The sequence below is a fragment of the Chaetodon auriga genome, chromosome 5, assembly GCF_051107435.1.
Source record: "Chaetodon auriga isolate fChaAug3 chromosome 5, fChaAug3.hap1, whole genome shotgun sequence".
NCBI lineage: Eukaryota > Metazoa > Chordata > Actinopteri > Chaetodontiformes > Chaetodontidae > Chaetodon > Chaetodon auriga.
Window position 1 is genome coordinate 16412475 of NC_135078.1, and position 18759 is coordinate 16431233.

Genomic DNA, 18759 nt, shown 5'->3' on the forward strand with positions numbered 1-18759 from the left:
TTTTTCTGCTTTCCAATAGGAGAGTGTTGAACAGAGTGCTTTTTCTTTCTTTTTGGTGTCTGCACTAAACATAAACTGTTGCTGGCAAAGAACTGCACTCTCTTACTCAAACTCAGAATTCAATATCACACTGAACAGAAAAATCCTTTATACACCGTTGCTTGTGAGCTTGTCCATGAAAAAAATTCTCTTTTATTTGCTCTGTGAATGCTGCTCAAAGGCGAACCCACTGGTAGAAAACTGAGATGGTAAAATGAGATAAGGGGAAATTATTATACTAGGATGGATGGTGTGTGTGTGTGTAGGTGTGTGCACAAGCCTGTGTGCAAGAATATTAAGCCAGTTTGTTACATCCAGCGCCCATAAATGTAACCTGCAGTGATATGGTGGACATGCATGTGTGTGTCAAAATTGAAAGGTGATGTAATATTTAACACAGTTATACTATAAGGCTACATCTTTAATAATGCTGTGACCTACTTCCTGACTGGGAAGTCAACAGTTTCTTCATCACCACCATCCAAATGCCATGACAATAAATGTCGCCAGGCTTCCCTAATGTTACTGACATGTCGGCCATTTTAATTATTCATGGAGAGTGTCTGTCCCATTTATCTCCACATGCTTTAATTGAGTTTGAAGCCTCCAACCCCCCCGGTGCAGTGTTTTACCCAGTACAGTGGAGCTTCACCAGAATGTGCAGAAATATGGTGCAAGTAGAAATGTGTGTGTGTGTGTGTGTGTGTGTGTGTGTGTGTGTGTGTGTGTGTGTGTGTGTGTGCTCTATTCATTCTGTGTTCATTAAATGCCATATTGCCATTAACGAGTCTTATCATGCTTACAAGATTTAGAGCCACCTTTAAATCAACTTAATATCAACCATTGTGTTCTTCTTGATCAAAATAGTAATAATGTGAAATATTTATACATGTTGAGTGTGTTTAGGAATACCATAAAAAAATGATATGCATCAGAACTTCAGTGTTTGCTGGTCCAGCTCAAGCATTTGGACTGGTCATGACCAGTGTATTGAGCAAGAGTGACACCCTGTGGTTATTTAGGCTTAATGCGAGGACTTCAAATACCTCCCACAACACCTCTGTCCTGTCTCATTTTACACCTCTAGAATATTAGAAGTTGAAATTCATAGATTTAATGGCCCTTGGTTCAGCAGTGACCAATAGTTCTTGGACCTCAACAAAAAAAAACATGACTGACAGAGAAACCTAGTGCATATTGACACATAAAGAGGACACATAAGAAAACGATCAAATATATGTAGAACAATACACAAAAAGGAAATAGCAGACACACTGACAGGCTTCTCACCTGATTGTGATGTTGCAGAGGTGTACAGGAGGATGCGTCAGCATGACATCATTGTAGGGTGTGGTTACAGGTACAGCTGAACACCACCAAAATTTCTGACACCTTTATCAGTTTATCCATCTCCGCAGATCTGAGTTTACTTACCTCACAGATGCTGGTGGGTCATTTTGACACCCCTGAATGGCTAAAATTGAGTTGCTAAAAAAAAAAAAAAAAAAAAAGCCATTTACATCATTTCGGGGTTACTGTTGTAGTACTCTTATCATTATTTCTCCACATTTTGACATTTTCAATATGTTTTTTGGAGAGGTGTTGTACAAACCAGTACAACCAAAGTCTTGAACACTACTAAATCCTGTGCAAACTAAAAAGGACACCTTTCTACCATCCTTTCTGTGTTAATTCAAGCGTAGGCAGGTGTGTGCCCTCTTTCGCTGCTTTCATAACGGAACTACAAGGACCATGATGCATTGCAGCGCAACAGTCAGTATCATGACACATCTTCAACATAAGGAAAAGCTTCCTCATAGGAAGCGTTTTATTTGCTAACCTTGGGGAGAGGTTGGCTCCTTCTTATGGTTAGCAGTTTGAGAAGTAATTGAGAAGCCACTCGTCTTGGCAGGGAGAAGTTGTCAGGCACTTAATGTGTGTCATAAGTGATCTACAGCTAGCTTTGTAGCTCAAGAGCTCGCTGAAAGAGAGCTTCACAAGCTAGTAGGCGCTAACGCTAGCTAACCAAGGAGACTAAATCCATAACATTTAGCTAATGTTGGAGAGCGACTGTCATCAAAGTGAGCAGTCGACACGGGTAACTTGTCCTTGTATCTACAGGACATGCTTCAAAGTAACGACACAAAGTAAGTAGGTAATTGCTTTCTCAAACACTGGTCGTTTATGGCGTTTGTTGCATAAACTGTAGATGGCTAGCTAAACTTGACAGCTAAGTTAGCGTATGATTTGAAGACTTGGAAACAGGTAGCTAGCTAATGTATGAAGGGTTTGCTTAAAATCACTGAGACCGTCAACAAATTATACGTTTTATGTAAACAGGTGACACAATGTTGGACAGATGTCGTGTCGTTTGCTATGTTTTTATGTGTTGGCGTGATAAACGTTATCACGTGAGTTGCCACAGGACAGGAAACATAGTGTAACTCACATTTGTTTCAGTTATAAAATAGCGTAACGTTACTGCTTCACTCCGTATCAGTGTTGTAGGCCAAATTTTGACATTCACTTACTTGTTTTAACTGAAAATATGTTATGTTGTGTAGTAACGCTGAAATGACTTATGAACCTCGCGCCTAAAAGTGAGATATCGCCAGTATCAGACTGACGACTGACAGTAGCACTTTTAGGCACGTGTTATGGATTTATTTGCTATGTTCATGTTACTTTCATCAGTCACTTTACTTATGCCTGCAGCAAAGTTTATTGGGCAAATAAGACAAAAAACAAGGCAAATTGACACAGAAAGTGGACTAACCGGGTTTACAGTGTTGTAGTAATGTGGAAGTTAAGGCAGTACCGTGGCACCCTTTGGCTCACAGGCACCTGCTCTGTACCCTTTCAATAATGTTTTTTTCATGTCTATTGGTCTTGTTGTATTGCCTAATATGTTTTTATCTCATGACTCAACCAGATTTTTCTTACTACTATGAGATATAAAGTGCATCTTTATTAAATATGCAGTTTACATTATGCATTCATGACAGTAATTTCCAGATTCCACATGGGGAGTGCAAGGAAGCTGGTGCCACACTGTTAGAAAGTCTTGCCCCACAGAGATAATGTGATGCCACACTTGTGCAGCATCAGCTACTACTGCATCACCTTGCTTGTCCACGGTCCCATTTTTAAAGGTTCCCTTAAAGCCATCTCCCATACTTATCCCTCTGACTTCTACCCTTCCTGATGGTCTTTCCAGTTCTTGCACATGTCAGTTAGTTTGTCAGTGAACATGCTGAATGCATTTATGTAACAGTGAAAGAACTCTTGATGATAACCCGTAAATTGGCAGACACACTAAATGGCATGGATTTTAAGATAGCTAAGCTGGGATAGAATGCCCTTTTTAGCTGTCTGTATGGCTAATAGGTTTAATGCTTATTGGTAGTGGGTCCTCTCACAATGCCACCAGTATGTTTTTGTGCATCATGGTCCCATCGTGAGACTAGTTTCATGCAGTTTTGAACTGGTGCAGAGAAAGTGTAAGAATGGTTGATGCCCTGTATGCACAATACAGTGCAACATAAACAACTCACAGATCATTTATTTCCTCCTTGATACTACTACAAGTGCTGAGTGTTAAATCAATTTGTAGTCCATGTCCATGAATCAGTAATATGCTCTTGGCTTGATGCTTACTGAACCATAACATTCTGTTTACATCTCCCTGTTTTTATCTCTTTCGTCCTAACAGCAAGTCTGTAGAGACACTGAAGTGAAATTACAGGCTACAGATGAAGATGAACACATCCTTCCTATGGTTTCCCATGAATCTCACCTGGTTGGTGTTGTGAGAAAGGAGAGAGGGGAAGGAGCACAAGGCCACTGTAAACAAGAGTCATGAATCTCCATCAGGTCCTCACGGGGGCTGTCAACCCTGGAGACAATTGTTTCTCTGTAGGGAGCATCAACAATGTGCCATTCACGGTAAGATATTTCAAGCACTGGAACTATTTCCCTCTCAGCTATTTAGGAGCTCTGATTCTTAAGGGGTTGCCAATCTGATCTTTCAGACCAGATTTTTGTTCTTTGAGTGGCTTTTAAATCTAAATGTAGAAAGCAGAGTAAAAGTACAGTGTGGAGAAAGCAGTGGTATCAAGAAGGCTTTTCAAGGGTCAGGTTACCACATGGGCAAAGAACAAAGACATAGTGGTGATCCTGTCTAATACCAGGCCATAATTCAATAGGTATTGTATGTCAGGTATTTTTAAGCCTCCATTAGTAGTTTAAGTACTTTAATTTATCTTTCAATGAACAAATCAAGTTACACACAGGTGCAACAAAGGATCCATGAATGACAACTTTACCACAGCCAATAAGCTTTACAGCTTAAAAAACATTGTACCCTTTCATATGACTGTCTGTTTCCACTTTAAATCTCTCTGTCCCCTCTTGGATTTAAGGCCACAATGAGTTCCTTCCATCATTCTAACAGATAAGCATGTGTTCGCTTAATCGAATGCTTAATTTTTATGGTCGAAATATGCATTTGAATGTAACCTATGTCACTGCATTATATTAACTACTGTATAATTTACTACTGCAGGAAGCCTTTGTTTAGGATTTAGGACTGTGCCACATGTGTGAAATACAAAGGCAGTACCGCTGACTGCTTGTGATCTCAAAGCAGACACTACTCTCATGTCATTCAGAGAATGGATCAATAGGAGAACTATTTCTGTCCTTCTGTCCTCTTGTGAAGGAGACACAGTCAGAGTGAGTCACAGCTCATGTGAAGATCTCCTTTTTAGAGCCACAGAAATAGAGCATAGTCTTCTAATCTTATCTACTTGTACTCCAGAGCTGTCATATGGTGTCATGTTTGATACAGTGACACTGGCTCCAGGACAAGTGCAGTTCAAATAACCCTTTATGCTATGCTTTCTGGGTGGATCTCTGTGTCACCTTCATCTCTTCCTGTCTCCTTGTCTCTTGATAGGCCTATGCGTCAGGATGTGACGTGGTGATTTTGGGAAGTGACTTTGAGCGACTGCAGATCATCCCAGGGGCCAAACATGGCAACATCCAAGTCGGCTGTGTTGACTGCTCACTGCAGGGTGGACAGGTAAGACTAGTGGAGTGGTGCTCTGTCAGTTTGGGTCCTCAGGCTGATGTGCACACCGAGATCTTCCTGAAATACCATTCCACTTTAGTGTACAAACATTGCAGTTTAAATGAAAAATGCATCATATGCATACCCAGCCCTCAATGCAGTCCTGTGGTTTGACAGATCAAACAGTAAAAAAAGGGGATCAGTCCAAAAATAAAACTTGAGGGCATTAAAATGTGTGTAATTGTACAGTGCTATGACTGCTTTCTTTTACGCTTCACTATATTTTAATGACCACACAATTGGGATTGGTGGAATGTGTTTTTGATAAAGTGTGGTAGGCAAGTTCAGTTCAGAGTGCCAGCAAAATGGTACTTATCTAATGAATGCTTTCCAAATTTAGCTAAATTGCCCAGGAGTCTGTTCTTTTAAGATTTTGTTATTGAATAACTGAAGCTGTCTTGCAAGGCACATTAGTGGTAAGCTCTGTTGCCCTCTTATTAAGTATTGGCAGCCTGTGTTTTCTGGAAAGAGATTTGTTGGCAACATCAATCACTGTTTTAATGAACTTCAGCTTCATTAACTCGAAGTTAGGGAAAAATCATCGATGAAAGCAAGCAGTGGTACAGCAGGCCCATTCACTGATGTAATGCCACTGATAATCCCTTTAATGACCCCAAAATCGTTTTAACTGTAGGCACAAACAAAAGATCTGTTGTGATGTGTTTGTAATTTGTATCTGGGACAGATCTGCAAAAAATGTGTTAATGTTATGAGGTCTTTCTGATGTTGCCTAATGAACTCCGTTCCAAGTCCATCTGTGGCACAGAGACAACAAGAGAACTGCTATTGTGTACACTTTATGTTTGCTACAGGAATAGTTTTAAGGAAGAACTGGATGATATTTTCTTCTACTTGTTTTGGGCAATTTTCTGGTAAACTTTATGAAGGAAGGTGGTGTTGAGGCTAGTCCCAGTTGCACAAAGTAGTTAGGCACAACCATGAAGGCACAGGTCTTAAAGTTGGAATTCAGTGTTTTTGTGTCTATCATTTAAACAATCTAAAATTCTCATGTTTTAATAGACGGACATGTGAAAGCTGTAAAACTTGGCCAAGATTCAACACTTGTTGACCTGCTTTTCGTCCTAGCTCAGGCTGGTTTGGTTTGAGTTGTTTCTTAGAGAGTTTTGGACCTTTCCCCCAAAGACTGATACCATAAAATCTAATTGCAAAGCTGCTAAAGGTCAGATCTGAATCTCCGCAATGTGTGTGTTAAATCTCTGCAGGGATTGTTTATAATCATAATACCATCTAGCTTGTGTGGTTTTCATGTCAGTGGCAGTGATTGCAAGAGAATTTTGCAGAATTCATTGGATTTATGCCTAAATAAATCCCATGAAACCCTACAGATTTTAACGTCTTTGCAGACACGTACTGTACTTCCCAAGCTTGAGAGAGTGCTGGATTTCTTTTTCAATAGAAGCTAAAGGAGCTCATCTTGCATTATTATTGCAGCCACAGGACTCACAATTCTTCTTAGTTGCTGAGTAATAATGCTGCAATCAAATGAAAATGAGAGAATTCCAGGATTACTGCATCTGCATACATTTCTTCTTAAAGATATTATAGGCGGAAGTCATCATTGCCAAGCAAACACTATAATCTTGATTCATGTTTTAATTGTGGGTGGTGGAAGCCTTGTTAAAACAGCAGACACAGCTGATTTAATTCAAATGAAAAAACAAAAAAAAAAAAAAAAACAGCTCCTCCTCCAACATCCTTCGAGTGCAACCAACCAACCCTTCACCTTCCCTCATGTGATGTTTAATCCAATTCAGCCGGTCCAGAAGTAACCTCACATGCCTCCAGCGTGGTCCAGCATCTGTTTAAGCATGCTCAGTTGTTATGCTTGCCAGTTCCACCTCACTGACCCTGTCCACGCTGTGATATTTGCAATGCTATTAGTTTAAACAGCATTGGTGAGCACACATCCCCTGCGCTCATGCAATTTAAAAGCCCTTTGGATGCATTTTGTAAGACCCACTGCAATGAAACACATATTTTTCTCAAATCATAATATTGAAGGTGTTATTAGTGTTGATTTAAAAAAAAAAACAAAAAAAAAAACACATTATTGTGAAACATTACTACATTAGTGCCAACAGTGTAATCACTGAGCAGAATGCAGCCTGCAGTGAGCCTATGCACTACATACTTCCCATTGCATTAAATTTCACCATTTAAAGCACAAAACAAGCACTAAAGGTGATTCCTAGTTAAGTTAAAACTGTTTCACTGGAGCTTTAAGATGTTTGATATAATAGAATCTCTGTTGGGGTTTTATGAAAATCAGACTAAAGAATAGTCATCAGTATTCCCACAAAAAAGGAGACTTAATGTTTTAAACGTCTGTTCTTTGTGCAGGCCTATGTTGAGTTCACTCCCTGGACCAGAGCAACAGTGTCGAGATAGCTCTTTTTTTATGTGTTGCATTTTGCTTTCCACTCAAATCAGATTAAACATGAAATGTGCTAAAAATAAAGAATATATTTCCTTATGTATCATCCTGCCATGAGCCATTGTCTGTCCAGAAAGATTTTATGAAACCATGCTCGTGCATGTGATGGCTCGTGTGCGCCTGTGTCAATTTACGTTCACATTTGCTCGTGTGAGTGTGTGACTCACTCCTTCATGGCATTCATTCTCTGACAGTCTGCATATTATTTACCCCAACAGAAACGCAGCTTGTATTATCCAACCTTGGCCTTATTAAATGTGGTGTTTATGGTCGCTGCCACAGAAATGTCTCTCATTCAGTCAGTTTAACATTGTGACCATTGCTCCCATGAAAAGCACTTGAGCAAATAGCCTTAACCAATGCATGAATGTGTATATGGTAGTCAGCACACTGTTGACTCAACACTGGTTCATTATAGATGCAAGGTTTTTTTTTTGTTGTTGTTGTTGTTTTTGCTTTGTTATCAAAGGGCTATACTCATTTCCTGTTGAGACATGTCATGGTTTATATGGAAAACAATGTTGCTATCTTCTAATTAGGATCTTGAGTAAGCATCTACACTCATTATTCAAAGTCTAAAAGTCTAAATCATCAAAAAACTAGAAATGTGAGTGTATAGGCTTTTCAAAAACAGTCTATTGCATAAACATGCAGCTTGTAATTTTGTACTATAATTTTCTTTTAAATATTCTTTAAGTTTAATTGTAATTCACAATAACAATTTCATATTCATACATTTACAAGTGGGATTGGAATATAATATGTGGAGTAATATATGGTTCTGTTTTCAGTGATGCCTTTTCAGTCTGTATTAAAAAAACGTGTCTTATTATTTATTTCCCTCTGACAGATTGCAGCTTCCTATGGAAGCATTGTGTGTGTCTTTGAGCCTGTTCAGCACCCAGATCAAAAAGACGCATCTCTGACTGTGAGTACACTGCTTTACCCTCCACTTACAATCTGGTCATGCATGTATTCTGACTAGCCTGAAAGACAAAACCTTTGTGAATTGTTGTATGAAGTCTTGCAGTCATGGTCATGTTTACTGTTCATTCCTGCACTATCGTCAGTGCAGAAGTGTCAGGTTTGTTATGTCAGTGTTGAACAGGTTTCTGTTGTTGGAGAAGTCAAGGAATAGACATAGAAGGGATGGAAAGGTTTTACTCATCTTAAACACAAGTCAGTACCTCTTTCATTGCAGAAGTTCCCTGGTAATACAGCTGCTGTCTGTGTGGCCTGATCACATGTGGCTCACATGAGAGCAGCCTCTTTTTTGGCTCTGGTTAAGCAGTTGTAACCGCTGATATAAGAGAAAAGAATAAATGATTTCCTTTAGAACATGTTTTATTTTAATGTGTCTTTTTAAATGTAGTCTTTATTTTTTTTTTATACAGAAGGTGAACTGCCAGTGGCAGAAGACTGGTCAATTTGTATTAAAGTCTATGGTACGGAACCTGGCCTGGCACCCCACAGGTACTTTGATTCATAGTGCTTCCTGATTAATATGAAAATACCAAAATACACTGTTGAAAGAAAGAAAGAAATGTGCGTGTGTGTGCGTGTGTGTGCGTGTGTGTGCGTGTGTGTGCGTGTGTGCGTGTGTGCGCGTGTGTGCGTGTGTGTGTGTGTGTGTGTGTGTGCGTGCGTGTGTGTGTGCGTGCGTGTGTGTGTGTAATATAGGGTTGTATCTGTCCTGAATAGTGGCATTTTTCTGTATGCAGGCAGCACCCTCTTAACTGGCTCTAGTAGCCTCCAGTTGTGGTCTAATGCTGATGGAGTAAAAGATGAAGCTGAAGAAGAGGGAAAGCAGACAGAGATGACCATAAGAGACTCTCATTCTGCCTGGAGGTGCATCTGGCAGAGCAAGTAAGAACTGAGGAGTATAAAATCTTCATATGATGCTGCCTACCTCTGTAATCTAAAGATCTAAACTAAACTAGATCTAAACTAGAACTAAATAACTTGTCACTTAATCAACATTCATTTTAGTTATGTGCTATATAGATAACTTTGTAAAAACAGCTAATACTTAATTTTTTGTAATACTTGTTTATATTCCAGTATTGGTACTATTATAATAATAATTAGCATTTCAAACTTAAGTTAAGTTTTAACCTGTGTAATTGTATGTGAAACCACAGATTTATGTCGTTTTGAGTATTGAAAATACTGTCATTTGAATGTTTTTGTGTGAAGGACGGCCTCTCCAGTCAGTTTAATGAAGTTCTCTCCTGACGGGGAATTCTTTGCTACTGCTGGGCAGGTAAGTGGCTTTTAGTGGAGTTGCAAAACCTGTGTGGATCGTGACGCAAATTAATTTGTGCAAGTCATTTTGGTGTGTTTACTCATATTGACAAAGCCAACCATTTTAAGCTCAGGTGTATTTGTAAAGTAACTGCTGAGCATTGTCTACCTTTGCAGTTGCAAAGGTGCCTTTAACTTGGAATAAGACATGCTACAGCATGGCATTAATTACGTACTAATTGTCTCTTCTCTTAAGGATGACTGCCTGGTAAAGGTCTGGTACAGCACCAGTAAGTGGCAGTCAAGTGTTTCCAGACTCTTCACACCTCCTGAAGCCAGTGTCAGTGTCCAGGGAGAGCTGGCCTTTTCCTTTGTCTACCTGGCCCATCCCCGCTCTGTTACCGGCTTCTCTTGGAGGAAGACCAGCAAGTACATGCCACGGTACGGACACACTGTCGGGGCAACAGCTGCCTTTCTGCAGCCGTGATTCACTTATCTCCTGGTTTGCTTTGGCTAAAGGTGACGGAACTGAGCACAGCAGGAAGAAAAGCACAATCTAACAATTGCACAATAATGGCTGAAACAAGACTCAGCTGAACTGTTTAGTTTAGGCCTGTATCACTGGGTAGACGGGTAGTATCTCTTTCTGTTTGTTTAGCTGCCGAATATACAGTATTTGTGGGTTGAACGAAAATGAGCTCTTGTACAGAATAAATTAAAAATAAGTTAGATGTACAGTATTACAGTCTCACACTGTTCTTAAGCTCCCAGTTCTACCCTGCTTTGTTACAGCATTGCTAATCTTACATGACCTGTAATTGTTCTCAGACTGAAATTATAATGTAACACAGTTCACGGCAGATTTAACATACAGGAATATTAGTTTGGAAATGACAAGGAAGAGATTATTGTTACTCTGCCTATCAGCTCAGAGAATTAAAACAGACAGTAAGACAGTGTAATATTAAGGCAGAATTCTCACTAAGCTTATTTGCTGCTATAAATTAGGCTTTAGGGAATCTTTTACTCCACCTTTGGCAACCTGCCCTGTTTGGATATTCCAATTGTTTTAACATTTTTAAGCAAACTGGCCTGTCACACTCTTTGACCATGGCCTACATTATGGAGAAGATTAGATTCAGTCACTTCGTTATCACTAGTGTCCTTAAAACTCTTGACACTTTTCAACCTTTTCTTTAACTTATGTCCCAACAGGCGCCTCTCCTTTGACCTGCTATTGAATAGAACTGTGTGCATTAGATGATAAAAAAAACATTTCTGCTGAGTTCAGTGCCCTCCAGCAAACTCCGTCATCATTATCCTTCCTTGTCCACCTCCCCTGTCCTCCCTCTCCCCCATCAGAGGTGCTGTGTGTAACGTCCTGCTCACCTGCTGTAAGGACAGCGTGTGTCGGCTCTGGGCAGAAACACTGTTGCCAGGTGACAGCCTCCTGTCCGGTCACCATAACAACCACGCTGCAGGCCAACATAGTGACACACTCGGATGTGCTGGCCCTTCTGGGAAAAACACCTGCAATGGGAAGACGCAAGGAAGAACAGCGCAGGAAGTAAGCTACTCTCGTGTAATTTTTGCTAAAGATAAATGCACTCAGCTGCCAGCTTCATTTTTTTTTTAGGTGCAACTAGCTAAAACTGCTATTTCGATATCATTGCCATATTGTGACAGTGTTGCACATAGATTGAGACAGTTTGAAGGGCTGTCGTCTTGAAGCACTACATCAGGAAACTTAGGTCAAAGAAGTGCCTGAAACTACAAACTGTTGGTCCAAAGAAGGACCAAAACAGTTTGCTTTGGTCAGAATCAAATCCATTATTTTTACAGCTGTATCACAGTGTTCTCACTGTGTCTATTTTGGTTACAAAATACAAGAAGAATTACCATAATTTTATTAATAGTGGGAAAATAAATGGCACAAATGCTGTGATCTCTGGTTTTGCCCCATTTGGCCCAGATGTAGAAGCCAGGCTACAGCACTTTCACCACTGCTAATGTAGGACATTAGGGTGCTGCAGAGATGAGGGAACAAGAGCGAAGGAAGACTGAGGAAGAATAAAGAAAAACGAGGCTTAGTGGAGTTAAAAGGGAAAATTAATTGGCTATCAGGCATGATGTTTTTAGAGGCTTTATAGGGCTTAAGACGAGCATCAGTGAAAAATATTGGCCTCCTTTCTGTAATCTGTGCCACACCTCAAAATTACAACTTTTTCATCTTGCTGCTTGCTCACATTTGTCATGGTTGTGTCTTCTGCCTTAAGTGACTTGCGTTGTTTTTGACAGCCTATCTAGGCCTCAATCATAGTACTTACATCCATTTAAATAGGGACATCTAAATGGTTATGGGTCTCACTGGCACTTACAGAGCTCAGAGCACATTAGATTACAGGAAAAATAGGTATGCAAATTTCCCCACTGTGCCTTGAGGAGAGTCTGTGTGGAATTATTCATTAAAACAGGCTCACAGACTGTGCTGGGTGATCCAGGCAATAGTCTGAGGTAAGTCTCCTCCTCCAAAAGGGAATGGATGGACAATACTGAGAGAGCCCTATTTTAAACTGCATTTTAATATGATGCCTCAGGGATGAAGGGTACAAAATTTCTAAATCAATGAAGTTAATTAAGTTTCTTGATAAGGCTGCTGTTTGACAACCTCCAGAGGAGACAGTGGTATGGGATTTCCACCACAATCAAATTTTTTCCACACAGAGATAAAAACCATTCAGAAGTTTGTATATCTGCTTTGGCGCAGGCATACTCAAATGGTGAGTTTACACACATTTGTTATCAATATTTCACAAAGGACTTCTTTGCGAGTGTGACGTGCATATAAACCTCAGTAATACAGCTCTAGTATATTACTCATTCTACACCAGAGAAGATGTATAAAATCAGTGAAATTGAAGCCTGTGGTTACGTTAAATAATCTGCAAGAAACTCAAGATGCTCTGTCTTTCAAATTCTTTCATTCTATCATACATGAGACTGCCGTTACAGGTTCATACTCTATCGTGAGTATTCACACAGCCTCGGGTCGAGAATTTGACTGCGAAACAACAGAAAGAACCAAATTACATAACCTAAGTACCAAATTTAGTTAAGACATTGTTTAACTTCCCTTTACATGCCTCTCTCTCTCTCGCTCAGACACTTTTCTGTGCTGCCTGTTTCTCTCTGCCTCTTTTTTTAGACAAACTGGGTATATTTGTAAGATTTGAAAGAAATCTTAAAAGTCGATATACATTAAATATTGTTTTTTTTAATTACCTAACATGAATAATTAATGTTTTCCTCACAGTTGAATTTTCAAGAATCATTGCACAACTCCCTCTATCGAGACGTGCCCCAGCCTTCTCAGACTGGCTGCCTGCCTCACAATCAGAGCCGACACTACAACCACAAGAAGAGCAGCAGCGGTGCCATGCCCCATGCCAACGCGCTCTGCCACTTCCACATTGCTGCCAGCATCAACCCTGCCACAGGTTAGACTCAAGATCATTGGTTCCTGTAGCCAATCGATAATCCCATTGATCCTCGTTACCATCGTGTTGAACACCTAACAAATTCTCTACATTTAGTGAAGAAGTTTAAGCTGCACAATAGTACAGAATACACCTACAGTACAGCAACGTATTAGTTATTCCTAAACCACAGACACAACATGGATAGTTAGCTCTGCTGGAATATAATCAGCTTGAGGTCAGAGGGTGTCACTCTCTGTTTTTCTAATGGCAAGAAATGCTGTAAATTTTGTAGATTGCCTGAGGTTATTTATTTAACATCCCAGTGAGCTTTTATACTCAGTGAGAGCTGCTCAGAGTAATTGTAAGGCATTTATATTTTGTGTTTTTGACTTGAATCGGGGCAAAATCTTTCAGCCTTGAGGCTGAGACGTCTTGTAGGATTGTATTTGTATGCTTGAATTATGTTTTAGCATACTTCAAACCGTACTCATATTCATGAAAGTTGCCCCCAATCTCATGGAATGTAAATTTCTGTGTTTCTTAGCCTCCTTTTTCTAAATGTGGGAATGTCTTTTTCACTTTTTCACTTACTGTCTTTATCACAGACATTCCTCTGCTGCCCTCCATCTCCTCTCTGAGCACCGTGGATGACGAGGAACCCGGAGGTCCTTTTACTGTCCACTGGCTCAACAACAAAGAGCTTCATTTCACTTTAGCCATGGAAGTCTTCCTCCAGCAGCTCCGAGGTAGTCTGGAGCAACAGAACGAATGCTCCCAAGAAGGTGCAGAAAAAATATTTGGATCAGGCTTCCTCATACTTTATTTGTGCTTATATAAAAGTAGACTCTGACTCTCCAATCCAGAGGTCACATTTTAACAGATTGCATCGTGCTTTGTCTTCCCTAATGATTGTCATAATTTACATTTGGACACTATGATTTTTTTCATTTTCTTCCAGAGCCTGAAGATGAGGATAACTTTGATGAAGAAGATAATAGTAGCCGGCCAAGTGACCCCCAAGGACCTGAGGCCGTGGAACTTCCTCTGGCAGCAGTGAAGCACCAGGTGGACGTGCTGTTAGAGGAGTGGAATAAAGGCGCAGACATGTTGTTCAGCATCCATCCCATGGACGGCTCTCTGTTAGTCTGGCATGTGGACTGGTTAGATGAATACCAACCAGGCATGTTCAGACAAGCTCAGGTGTGTTCACTGTTGATGTGGTTTGTGTTTGTAAAACAATGGAATATTAAATTTATGTTGATTTGTTATGAACAAAGTTAATCCTCACTTTTTCAGGTGGGTCTAGTCTAAGGGTTGTGATGCAAACGACAGTGAAGCAAACATGAATTTTATTTTGACTTTGTAATTTAATGAGCACTGTAAAATAAGCAGGCCTTCCTTTGGTCACTCTTTGAAAATACTTGTTTGTATTCAGTGTTTTGTGATTCACAAAAAGTATTTCTTGCAGAAAGAATTAATTAATCATCTCAATAAGGCTGTGAATCATTTTGACAGCCATGATGGTCTAGCTCCTTTTCTAATGGTTTCTCATCCAACCGTTTAGACAATGATGTTCTAATTATGTGTGACTTCAAATTCACAAGTCCCCTGGTGCACTTTTATTAGCGGTGAAATAATGAGAACCTTATGATATGGCAGTTAGTCAGTCAGGCGAGGCAGCTAAAAGAATACCAATTTCACTGACATTCAACTTGAGTGTGCCTGGTTGCTTTAATTAGATAAAATAGACAGAATTCTGGTATGACTATTAGCATAAGTATTGTTGAACATTATTCTTTTTTGCATTTATGAAGAGGAAGGTGAAGGGAAAGCTGTATCCCTTGAGCCTCCATCGCTGTCAGAGTGACCCACTTAATTTCAGAAAGTAATTTTTCAAGTTCTGGATGAAGAATAGAAGAATTTCAGCCCTAACCATTTAGTAATGAGTTTATGATCTTCACTGCCCTCTGTGTCATTACCAGCTGTAGCTAACTAACTCCAACATAGTGTATGTTTATTTCAAGCTAAAACAGAATTACTTGGTTGACTGAGTCCTTATTTCTACCTTCGAGCTGTATGTTTTATTTGCTGTAGCTTTCATTGCTATGATGTCTCTCTTTCTCGCTCAGGTGTCGTTTGTGTCCCGTATCCCTGTAGCATTCCCTACAGGTGATGCCATCTCCCTGAGCCACAGTGTGGTTATGTATGCTTGCAACAAGAATGTGGATTTGGCCATCCAACACGGCAGACAGCGACCACCTGGGAGCACATTGCCTCAAACCAAATCTGCTCTGATAAGCTATGGAGGTCAAGGAAAAACTGCACCCAGCAGCAGTCTTCGACTAAGTATCTTCACCCCCAATGTCCTTATGATCTCCAAACATGCCGACGGCTCCCTGAACCAGTGGGCAGTCAGCTTTGCGGAGGATTCTGCTTTCTCCACTGTGCTCAGCGTGTCTCACAAGTCACGGTACTGCGGCCACCGCTTCCACCTCAATGACCTGGCCTGTCACTCATTACTCCCTCTCCTCCTCACCACCTCACACCACAATGCCTTGAGGACGCCGGAGGTAGACAACATCCTGGCTCCTCCGGACTCCCGCTCCTCTGGTTTCTCTCATTCATCATCTCTGCCACGGGGGTCTCGGCCCAGCCGGGTGTCCCTGGGTGTGGTTTCCCAAGATCCCAACGCAATCTACAGTGAGCTGATTTTATGGAGAGTGGACCCTGTCGGCCCACTGTCTCTGTCGGGCGGGGTCTCTGAGCTTGCTCGGATCAATTCTCTCCATGCATCAGCATTTGCTAATGTAGCCTGGCTGCCCACACTCATTCCCAGCAGCTGTTTAGGTGAGGAAATACTTTCATTGTTTGGAGATGGCTGAGAGGATTTTATTCTCTGTTGCTGTAACAATGAGCCACTGTAGTGAGCTTCATTTTCATAGTTCCAGTTATTCTGGTTCAGTAAGGTGAAGGAAATGCTGTTGTCTTCATATGAATTTCTAACTATGATCAAATGAGACTAGCTCTGGGACATGAAGTTGAGTTTGTTATGCCCTCATTAGTATGTAAATAAACAGTTCCTGTGAAAACAACTCATTTCAATTCCATAAAATGCATGAAGGCTTTAAGTTTCCAAATAACGTTGTTGCCAGAGTGTGGAGTGTAGTCTATCATAGACTCCATCATATAGACTCTACATGATATGAACCTTTAATATTTGCTTGTTTGTTACATGTACTGTACCTCAACATTCCTTATTTGTTCTGTCTTTTGTTTTTAATGTTTATTTAGAAAAGCGAGCATAATAGCAGACACAGTTTTAATTGTTGAGTTTTTTTTTCTCTCTTTAGGTGTGTACTGTAACTCTCCCAGCGCTTGCTTTGTCGCAAGTGACGGCCACTCACTCAGACTGTATCAGGCTGTTATTGAAGCTAAGAAACTCCTGAGTGAGCTCTCCAATCCTGAGATATCAGTAAGTTATCAAACAGGATTCTCAAACTCTTCAGAGTATAGTCAGCACTGTAGTAACGATTTTGTATGCACATCAGTTGCAACACAGCAGTGTTTCCCCTTGGACCCTCACAGAATCAGTGAGGTAGTAAGGTGATGTTAATTTGCACGCTTGCCAATTCATTAGTGTCAGCCTTGGATTGCTTGGTAGAAACATTTCATATAGCACTATTATATGATATTAAAAATAAGATAAATGCCAGTGATCCTTCCAACCCAAGATAGCAGTGTTGAAGCCATTAAGAGCGGCTGGTATTTTGTTTGCAGAGATCATCAACAGCTGTTCAAGGATATTCTCTCTCGCATTGTGTATAAACGACTCATTGTTTTTATAACAGTGTCATGAATGATGGTACAGATATTCCTTATGTTTATTTAACCTTCTGAAGAATGACTAGCACACTGTTTTGACTATGTAACAGTGCTCAAATAATGAAAATGTCAATGTTTGTTTTACTTCAGAAATATGTTGGGGAGGTGTTCAACATCATCAGTCAGCAGTCCACAGCAAAACCAGGATGTATTATAGAGCTGGATACCATCACTAGCTTTGTAAGTATGCATAAAGACAGAAGAGAACTATAGTTAAAAGTGTATTTAACAAGAAATTCTCTTAACTTCTTGGATGAAAAAGATATCAAGAGAAACTTTTCCCCTGAAATAAAGGACATAAAAAATGAAATATATTGAGGCCATAGCTGAATTCTTGACCGTTGGTAGTATTAAACATTCTGCGGTTGTCTTTGTGAAAGGTCAACCATGATAAAACAAAAACGAGGAGCAGAGGAAACCTTCTCTCATCCCCTCAGGCGGTTTTCATGTGTGTACATGTGAATGTGTTTGTGTAAGATTAACACAACTTGTATCTGTGTCCGTGTGTGTGCATATTGGCTCCGCAGTGGATGTTGTTCATTGTCTGCATCTGATGTAGTTTGGTGATGGCTGCTGTTGTTCTCTACAGCAGGGGAAGGAGACCCAGCTCCTGCATGTTTTTGAGGAGGACCTGATCCTCGGCAGTGAGAGAACAGACAGCACGCAGGAAACTCCTGATTCTCCTCAAACTGGTAAGGAGAAAATAACTTTTCGTAGCTCAGTGTTTCCAAATGTGAATGTTTTTTGAAGCCTTAACACATTTGGACCTTCAAACACAAAGACAGCGGCACTTTTTGTTAATATTCTCTGCGTGTGTTTCCCTGCAGTGTCTAGCGAGCCAACCTTCTCGGCACGTTTTTTCCTTGTTGTGGTCGAATTGACCCCAACAGGTCGCTCGCTCCTCCACATGTGGCACCTCCACCTTGCTGCTCGACCCATCACCATGGGTGGGTACCTTGAACAAGGGACTTAAAGTTTGCAGAATGTAGAGTAAAAACTTGATTCACTGCCATAACTGCTTCTGAGTGTGAATGAATAACTAATGAATAAATGTTAGCCATGTGGGAGGGTTTTGACTAAAATTTGCGTTAGCTTTTCTTAAAAACATTTCCCTGAACCTTTTCGTGTCCCCACAGAAGAGACCACGGTGGAGAAGGATGCCAACACAGCTTCGCCCATGAACAGCTCTCAGTTTAACTTCGACTCGTTCAGTTCTCCAGTAACTCCGAAGAGTAAACCCTGCACTTCCAATCTGCAGAGTGCCTGTCGCCTCAGCCTCACAACACACAGGATATACAGCCAAGAGATGGCTCTGCCGGATGGGGTGGAAGCGATCAGTGTTACACCGTCAGCAGGTGAGGAACAGTGAGGACACACATAAAAACGACTTAAGTCTGTGAAAAATTCAGCAGCTATGGAGCTCTTTACAGACACCAGCATAACCTTATGTTTCCATGGGAACAGCTTCTAAAGAAATGGTCTTTCAGTGAACAAATCATTGAAAGCATTGATTCAAATAACATTTTCAG

The 18759-nt window shown here is 40.5% G+C and overlaps 1 protein-coding gene across 3 annotated transcripts in view; it reads left to right on the top strand.

Moving 5' to 3' along the window:
- The first annotated feature begins 1811 nt into the window (after nucleotides 1-1811).
- dmxl1 (Dmx like 1) overlaps nucleotides 1812-18759 on the top strand; it is a 51055-nt gene continuing 34107 nt past the window's right edge. For 2 of the 3 annotated variants that reach the window (XM_076731320.1, XM_076731322.1), the window contains exons 1-18: nucleotides 1812-2186; nucleotides 3752-3984; nucleotides 4997-5122; nucleotides 8476-8553; nucleotides 9020-9098; nucleotides 9347-9491; nucleotides 9822-9888; nucleotides 10126-10310; nucleotides 11232-11436; nucleotides 13183-13366; nucleotides 13954-14130; nucleotides 14307-14548; nucleotides 15478-16195; nucleotides 16699-16820; nucleotides 17321-17410; nucleotides 17820-17922; nucleotides 18058-18177; nucleotides 18367-18585. In XM_076731320.1, coding sequence (XP_076587435.1) covers nucleotides 3898-3984; nucleotides 4997-5122; nucleotides 8476-8553; nucleotides 9020-9098; nucleotides 9347-9491; nucleotides 9822-9888; nucleotides 10126-10310; nucleotides 11232-11436; nucleotides 13183-13366; nucleotides 13954-14130; nucleotides 14307-14548; nucleotides 15478-16195; nucleotides 16699-16820; nucleotides 17321-17410; nucleotides 17820-17922; nucleotides 18058-18177; nucleotides 18367-18585 — 2947 coding nt within the window. In that variant the 5' untranslated portion in view covers nucleotides 1812-2186; nucleotides 3752-3897. The remainder of the gene's footprint in view (nucleotides 2187-3751; nucleotides 3985-4996; nucleotides 5123-8475; nucleotides 8554-9019; nucleotides 9099-9346; nucleotides 9492-9821; nucleotides 9889-10125; nucleotides 10311-11231; nucleotides 11437-13182; nucleotides 13367-13953; nucleotides 14131-14306; nucleotides 14549-15477; nucleotides 16196-16698; nucleotides 16821-17320; nucleotides 17411-17819; nucleotides 17923-18057; nucleotides 18178-18366; nucleotides 18586-18759) is intronic. The other variant, XM_076731321.1, reaches the window with a different exon arrangement.